Consider the following 8,102-nt stretch of genomic DNA (forward strand, 5'->3'; position numbering starts at 1 on the left):
AAGAAAAAAAAAGTAGGAAGGGTTGGAGGGTAAGGGGAAGAGGTAGGAAGTGAATAAGGACTGTCTGATACCAGCAGTTGGACGGACTCACAGTACAATGGTGTAAACAATGATTGTTGATGATTGCAAAGATTCATCAAAATCAATTACATTTTTCCACTGTCCATGGTTCTGAATTCTCTGCTGTTTCCACACGTGACTAGGTAACCAAAATGTTATTCCTCCATCTGTCAGCTGACAGTGATTTAGTTGTTGTTGTCCTCCCAGTTGAAGCACTGGAGCTTCCAGCTGTGTGGTGAAGGCCTGACCCCTGGGAGGATGGAGCCTCTGTCTGTAGCCTCCCCTGTGGGATCTCACTCCTCCATCATCCTCCCCTTCAGGAACCCTACTGAACACCCAGCCCTACTGCACCTCAGACTCACAGGTCAAACACACTGGACAAACACTGGACACACACACAGGACACACCCTGGACATACACACTGGACACACACTGGACACACCCTGGACACACACACACACATACAGTATACATGTACAGACATAGTCCTACCCCAGACACACAGGTCAAACAGTCCTAGTAGAGACATAGGCCAACCCCAGTCACACAGGAAACAGTCCTAGTACAGACATAGTCCTACCCCAGACACACAGGAAACAGTCCTAGTACAGACATAGTCCTACCCCAGACACACAGGAAACAGTCCTAGTACAGACATGGTCCTACCCCAGACACACAGGAAACAGTCCTAGTACAGACATAGTCCTACCCCAGACACACAGGAAACAGTCCTAGTACAGACATAGTCCTACCCCAGACACACAGGAAACAGTCCTAGTACAGACATAGTCCTACCCCAGACACACAGGAAACAGTCCTAGTAGAGACATAGTCCTACCCCAGACACACAGGAAACAGTCCTAGTAGAGACATAGTCCTACCCCAGACACACAGGAAACAGTCCTAAGTAGAGACATGGTCCTACCCCAGACACACAGGAAACAGTCCTAGTACAGACATGGTCCTACCCCAGTCACACAGGAAACAGTCCTAGTACAGACATAGTCCTACCCCAGACACACAGGAAACAGTCCTAGTACAGACATGGTCCTACCCCAGACACACAGGAAACAGTCCTAGTAGAGACATAGTCCTACCCCAGATACACAGGAAACAGTCCTAGTACAGACATAGTCCTACCCCAGACACACAGGAAACAGTCCTAGTACAGACATAGTCCTACCCCAGACACACGGGAAACAGTCCTAGTACAGACATGGTCCTACCCCAGACACACAGGAAACAGTCCTAGTACAGACATAGTCCTACCCCAGACACAAAGGAAACAGTCCTAGTACAGACATAGTCCTACCCCAGACACACAGGAGGCAGTCCTAGTACAGACATGGTCCTACCCCAGACACACAGGAAACAGTCCTAGTACAGACATAGTCCTACCCCAGACACACAGGAAACAGTCCTAGTACAGACATAGTCCTACCCCAGACACACAGGAAACAGTCCTAGTACAGACATAGTCCTACCCCAGACACACAGGAAACAGTCCTAGTACAGACATAGTCCTACCCCAGACACACAGGAAACAGTCCTAGTACAGACATAGTCCTACCCCAGACACACAGGAAACAGTCCTAGTACAGACATAGTCCTACCCCAGACACACAGGAAACAGTCCTAGTAGAGACAGGACATGATGTCGTAGTGTTGCTGTTCATTCTCCTATCAGACGAGGAGCCCGGTCAGAAGAGATCAAGCCAGTCCTTCATATGTGACAGGAAGGTGTTCTGCATCCCCCTCAAACAGACACAAGGTCAGTTCTTACACATCTCTGTGTCAAGCTTTACTTTAAAGTTCCTCTGTTCTCCACTGTGTCAGCCTGAGTTTCAGCCTACATGTTAGATACACTAGTAAAGCTTGTCCCTCCCGTCCTCCATGTTGGCTCCAGGTGTGCGTGTGTCTGCGGGGGCCAGTGTGGACATTCCTGTGGTGTTTGCCCCTGACTCCATGCAACTGCACCAGGCCTGGCTCCTGGTTCAGCTAGAGCCCCTCTTCAATCTCCCCCGCCTGGACTCATCACTCACCACGGCCCAGAGGGACAAGTCAGTACAGTGTGTGTGTGTGTGTGTGTGTGTGTGTGTGTGTGTATGTACACATGCGCGTGTGTGTAACAGGTGTTTCTCTGTGTACAGGTGTGTGGAGGTAGAGAAGGGCCGGGTGCGTTTGGTCCGCTGGGTCTACCCCATCCATGGCATCCCCGAGGCCCCTCCTCAACCCTCTCATCCAGCGGTGATAGAATGTGAGGCTCGCGGTCGAGTGGAGGAGAGAGTGGAGGTGCTGTTGACGGGATGTGTTCCTGGCTCCTCCGTCAGCAACACAGACACACCTCTCAGCAGCGCCCCCTCCTCAGGAACCTCAGGTGAGATCACATCAACTTCACTGGAAGTTAGGTTTGAAGTGAGTGTGTGTTGTACGTCATTGTGTGTGTTGTCGTGTGTGGGCCTGTACCCTGAGAGTGTGTGATGTGATTATGGGGCTAATTGTAATGCATCATTTCTGTCTCAACAGAGCATATCCAAGGTAACTTAGTCAGCTGACAATGTTCACAGTGTTCGTTAGCATGAGATGCTAACTCTGGTTGAGTGAAGTCCACTTGTTAATCATTCTCCTTGTAGGATGTGTCTAATCTCCTGACAACACACAGTTCATCCTGCTCCTTGTAGGATGTGTCTAATCTCCTGACAACACACACACCATCCTTCTCCTTGTAGGATGTGTCTAATCTCCTGACAACACACAGTTCATCCTGCTCCTTGTAGGATGTGTCTAATCTCCACAGAGTACCAGCACTGAGTCAATGATAACTTGGCTTTATACACAGAGTATCAGTACTGAGTCTGTGTGTGTTTGTGTCCATCATGTGTTGGCAGCAGGCTTCAGACTGGCTCTAGAAGACTTCCTATGTGAGGTGTGTTATAACAGTGATGCTGAGCGGTCACAGCTGGAGGGCTGTGTAACCCTGTCTCTACTGAACTGTCACAGAGACCTCCACTCTGGCATCGTCTCTCTCACCGTCAACCTCATCTTCACCCCTTACAAACCTCTCAGGTAACATACATCACATGGACACACACACACAAACACACGCACACGCACACGCACACGCACACGCACACGCACACACACACACACACACACACACACACACACACACACACACACACACACACACACACACACACACACACACACACACACACACACACACACACACACACACACACACACACACACTGTCTCTCAGCTTTGCACCTAGAAATCCAGGTAGCAGATTAACATCTGATAAAGTGCATTAGTTATAAATAATTACCCTTCAGTGACTGTGTCTATTTGTGTTCCTCTCCCCTCCCCCTCCCCCCTTCCTCCCCCTCTCCCCCTCTACCTTCCACTCCCCTCCACTCTCATATCCTCTCCCCTCCACCTCTCCCCCTCTACCTTCCTCTCCCCTCCACTCCCTTATCCTCTCCCCTCCCCCTCTCCCCCTCTCCCCCTCCCCCTCTCCCCCTCTATCTTCCTCTCCCCTTCCTTATCCTCTCCCCTCCCCCTCTACCTTCCTCTCCCCTCCACTCCCTTATCCTCTCCCCTCCCCCTCTCCTCCTCTACCCTCCTCTCCTATCTTCTTCACTCCTCTCCTCTCTTCTCCCCTCCTCTACCCTCCTCTCCTCTCTTCTCCAATCCTCTCCTCTCCCCTCTCTTCTCCCCTCCCCTCTTCTCCTCTCCTCTCCTCTCTTCTCCCCTCCTCTCCTCTCCTCTCCTGCCCTTTCTTCCCCTCCTCCTCTACCCTTCTACCCTCTTCTACCCCTCCTACTCTACCCTTCTACCCTCTTCTACCCTTCTACCCTTCTCCCCTCTTCTACCCTTCTCCCCTCCGCTCCTCTCCCTAGATGTTCAGCTGTGCTGGCGGTTCAGTGTTTAACAGGTGGGCTCTGGAAGTTTCCCATCAGCCTCATCTCCACCGAGCCGCAGGTTGATGATGTCATCACCATTAACGCTGCAGGGCTACACAAGACCTCTGCTGTGGGCTTCAGACTGACCAGCCAGACCAGGTTAAGCTGTATGTGTGTGGGGGGTGGGGGGTGTCTATGTGTGTGTGTTTCTCTGACCCTTAACCTATCTTTGTGTGTGTGTGTTCCTGCATGTCTATGTGGCAGGTACCCAGAGCCGTTCACAGCAGGGTTCCTGCCAGGTGGGGGCAGTGAATTCCAGGTGTGTCCCTCCTCAGGTGAGCTCCTCCCAGTGGGGTCAGCCGGTACCCTCCTCACCGTCTCCTTCACCCCCTCCATGTACAGCAAGAGACACCACGCTACGCTGCTGGTCCAGGTATGTCTGGCTAGTAACACACTACACTCGTAGGAGCAAAAGGTGCTATCTAGAAGCTAAAAGGGCTCTTCGACTGTTCCCATAGAAGAACCCTTTGAAGAACCCTTTTTGGTTCCATGTAGAAATTGGATTCTTTCCACATAGAATCCAAAGGGGTTCTACCTGGAACCAAAAAGGGTTCTCTTATGGGGAAAGCCAAAGAACCCTTTTGGAACCCTTTTTTCTAAGAGTGTAGTGTAAGGATCAGGGCAACAGATATAGACACACACACCTCACTGATTGACAGCTGCTTGTCCCTCCCCCAGACAGCAGACACACACCTCACTGATTGACAGCTGCTTGTCCCTCCCCCAAACAGCAGACGCACACACCTCACTGATTGACAGCTGCTTGTCCCTCCCCCAGGCAGCAGACACACACATCTCACTGGTTGACAGCTGCTTGTCCCTCCCCCAGGCAGCAGACACACACACATCTCACTGGTTGACAGCTGCTTGTCCCTCCCCCAGACAGCAGACACACACACCTCACTGGTTGACAGCTGCTTGTCCCTCCCCAAGACAGCAGACACACACACCTCACTGGTTGACAGCTGCTTGTCCCTCCCCAAGACAGCAGACACACACACCTCAGTGATTGACAGCTGCTTGTCTCTCCTCCAGACAGCAGACATGCAGTGGACGTACGAAGTGAAAGGAATCACGCCTGCTTACACCCCACCCTGCTCTGCCTCCTCCAATGGGAACACCTCTTCCAGGGAACTCCCTCCCACTGATGTCCGCCAGAGGAACTTTGTGTCCCGGAACCTTCATCTCCCAGCCATGGCTAACTCCTCCCCCATCAAACACAGAGCCTCCGCCTCGCAGAACAGATAGAGGGATCATTCTCACAGTACACACACACACACACACACACACACACACACACACACACACACACACACACACACACACACACACACACACACACACACACACACACACACACACACACACACACACACACACACACACCTCACCCCCACCCCATTCCTGTGTCATTGAAATGATCATGCAGGAGGTTTGAATAATTAAAGTGCCTGTACTTCACCTCATTGTCATCATTAGATTTCTGTTAACCTCTGACCATATGGACATTCTGTTCTGCACTTGACATGACTTTGGAAATGTTCTCAAATGAGAGGTGTGTGTTCATATGCATGTGGGGTGAAATCCCTCTTGTCATCCAGGTCAGTGAACCAGGGGTCTTTCTCTCACCCTGAATTCCAAGACCGGATTATCTCCCCTCTCATTTCTTAGCCTGTCATTTAGTCTTAACCGGATGAAATAACAAACTCTGGTTTAGAGAGAGAGAGCGACATTATCTCATTTATTTAGGCAGCATTAATATTCACTTGTATTGATTATATCAGAGCGTAGGTTTGGATTAGGGAACAGATTGATCCTGATTATATCAGAGCGTGGGTTTGGATTAGGGAACAGATTGATCCTGATTATATCAGAGCGTAGGTTTGGATTAGGGAACAGATTGATCCTGATTATATCAGAGCGTAGGTTTGGATTAGGGAACAGATTGATCCTGATTATATCAGAGCGTAGGTTTGGATTAGGGAACAGACTGATCCTGATTATATCAGAGCGTAGGTTTGGATTAGGGAACAGATTGATCCTGGATCGAGATTAGAAGGAAAACAGTCATTCTCTGAATAATAGACTTCAGCAGTAGACAATATGGAGTCACATTGACATCCCTTATGCATTAACACAAAACACTGTTTATGATTGCTGAGTGTAGGCTACTATATATGTCTGTTGTAAAGTCAAAAGTGATGAACATCTGGAGATTCTGGACCTGAGACTGTCTCTGTCCGTTATCACGTGGTACTGAACTCTACCTGAGACTGTCTCTGTCTGTTATCACGTGGTACTGAACTCTACCTGAGACTGTCTCTGTCTGTTATCACGTGGTACTGAACTCTACCTGGGACTGTCTCTGTCCGTTATCACGTGGTACTGAACTCTACCTGGGACTGTCTCTGTCTGTTATCACGTGGTACTGAACTCTACCTGGGACTGTCTCTGTCCGTTATCACGTGGTACTGAACTCTACCTGAGACTGTCTCTGTCCGTTATCACGTGGTACTGAACTCTACCTGGGACTGTCTCTGTCCGTTATCACGTGGTACTGAACTCTACCTGAGACTGTCTCTGTCCGTTATCACGTGGTACTGAACTCTACCTGAGACTGTCTCTGTCCGTTATCACGTGGTACTGAACTCTACCTGGGACTGTCTCTGTCCGTTATCACGTGGTACTGAACTCTACCTGAGACTGTCTCTGTCCGTTATCACGTGGTACTGAACTCTACCTGGGACTGTCTCTGTCCGTTATCACGTGGTACTGAACTCTACCTGAGACTGTCTCTGTCTGTTATCACGTGGTACTGAACTCTACCTGAGACTGTCTCTGTCTGTTATCACGTGGTACTGAACTCTACCTGAGACTGTCTCTGTCTGTTATCACGTGGTACTGAACTCTACCTGGGACTGTCTCTGTCCGTTATCACGTGGTACTGAACTCTACCTGAGACTGTCTCTGTCCGTTATCTTGTAGTATTGAACTCCACCTGAGCAGAGAAGGGCCTGCTGTTGAGATCACAAGAGCAAAGTGGATGGTACCAGTGTATGGCTCTAGCTGACAGCTAGACAGGATTCAGTTACTGACCTAGTTCAGCCTGCACTAAACCAGCAGGCTGAACAAGGTTAGAGGGAGCTCAGAGCGCAGAGTTCCGAGTGTGTATATCACCTGTGAGAGCGATTAGCCAATCACGGCCGGGCACACGCTCCCACCGAAGAAACTGTCTCGCTCTTTGATGTGAAATGTAATTAATGCTGCAAAGCCCCTCTCCTCGCAGTGAGTATCCCCTGCCGTAAATGACAGGGGAGGGAGCGGGAGAGAGACAGAGACAGAGAGAGAGACACAGAGATGACAGGGGAGGGAGCGGGGGAGAGACAGAGACAGAGAGAGACACACAGAGATGACAGGGGAGGGAGCGGGGGAGAGACAGAGACAGAGAGAGAGACACAGAGATGACAGGGGAGGGAGCGGGGGAGAGACAGAGACAGAGAGAGAGACACAGAGATGACAGGGGAGGGAGCGGGGGAGAGACAGAGACAGAGAGAGAGACTCAGAGATGACAGGGGAGGGAGCGGGAGAGTGACAGAGACAGAGAGAGAGACACAGAGATGACAGGGGAGGGAGCGGGGGAGAGACAGAGACAGAGAGAGAGACTCAGAGATGACAGGGGAGGGAGCGGGAGAGCGACAGAGACAGGGAGAGAGACACAGAGATGACAGGGGAGGGAGCGGGAGAGAGACAGAGACAGGGAGAGAGACACAGAAATGACACGGGAGGGAGCGGGAGAGAGACAGAGACAGAGAGAGAGACACAGAGATGACAGGGGAGGGAGCGGGAGAGAGACAGAGAGAGAGACACAGAGATGACAGGGGAGGGAGCGGGAGAGAGACAGAGACAGAGAGAGAGACACAGAGATGACAGGGGAGGGAGCGGGAGAGAGACACAGAGATGACAGGGGAGGGAGCGGGAGAGAGACAGAGACAGAGAGAGAGACACAGAGATGACAGGGGAGAGAGACAGAGACACAAGCAGCTCTACTTTAGTGATGTCAACCTTCTCAGTTGACC

At 50.8% G+C, this 8,102-nt stretch overlaps 1 protein-coding gene across 1 annotated transcript; it reads left to right on the plus strand.

The window, feature by feature from the left end:
* Positions 1–2,166: 2,166 nt before the first annotated feature.
* Positions 2,167–7,432, plus strand: LOC129842426 (cilia- and flagella-associated protein 47-like). Its single transcript, XM_055910987.1, has 6 exons — positions 2,167–2,180; positions 2,212–2,438; positions 2,950–3,127; positions 3,964–4,125; positions 4,231–4,399; positions 5,062–7,432. The coding sequence occupies exons 1-6, from the start codon at positions 2,167–2,169 to the stop codon at positions 5,272–5,274; spliced, it is 963 nt and encodes a 320-aa protein (XP_055766962.1). The 3' UTR covers positions 5,275–7,432.
* The last annotated feature ends 670 nt before the right edge of the window (positions 7,433–8,102 follow it).

The sequence above is a fragment of the Salvelinus fontinalis genome, unplaced genomic scaffold (assembly GCF_029448725.1).
Source record: "Salvelinus fontinalis isolate EN_2023a unplaced genomic scaffold, ASM2944872v1 scaffold_0040, whole genome shotgun sequence".
Taxonomy (NCBI): Eukaryota; Metazoa; Chordata; class Actinopteri; order Salmoniformes; family Salmonidae; genus Salvelinus; species Salvelinus fontinalis.

Bases quoted from the DNA above. Each gene is read 5' to 3' on its own strand.
- LOC129842426 (XM_055910987.1), top strand. The intron at 2,439-2,949 runs GTGAGATCACAT...ATGTGTTGGCAG, and splicing joins CCCCTCCTCAGGAACCTCAG to CAGGCTTCAGACTGGCTCTA. The intron at 4,126-4,230 runs GTTAAGCTGTAT...TCTATGTGGCAG, and splicing joins AGACTGACCAGCCAGACCAG to GTACCCAGAGCCGTTCACAG.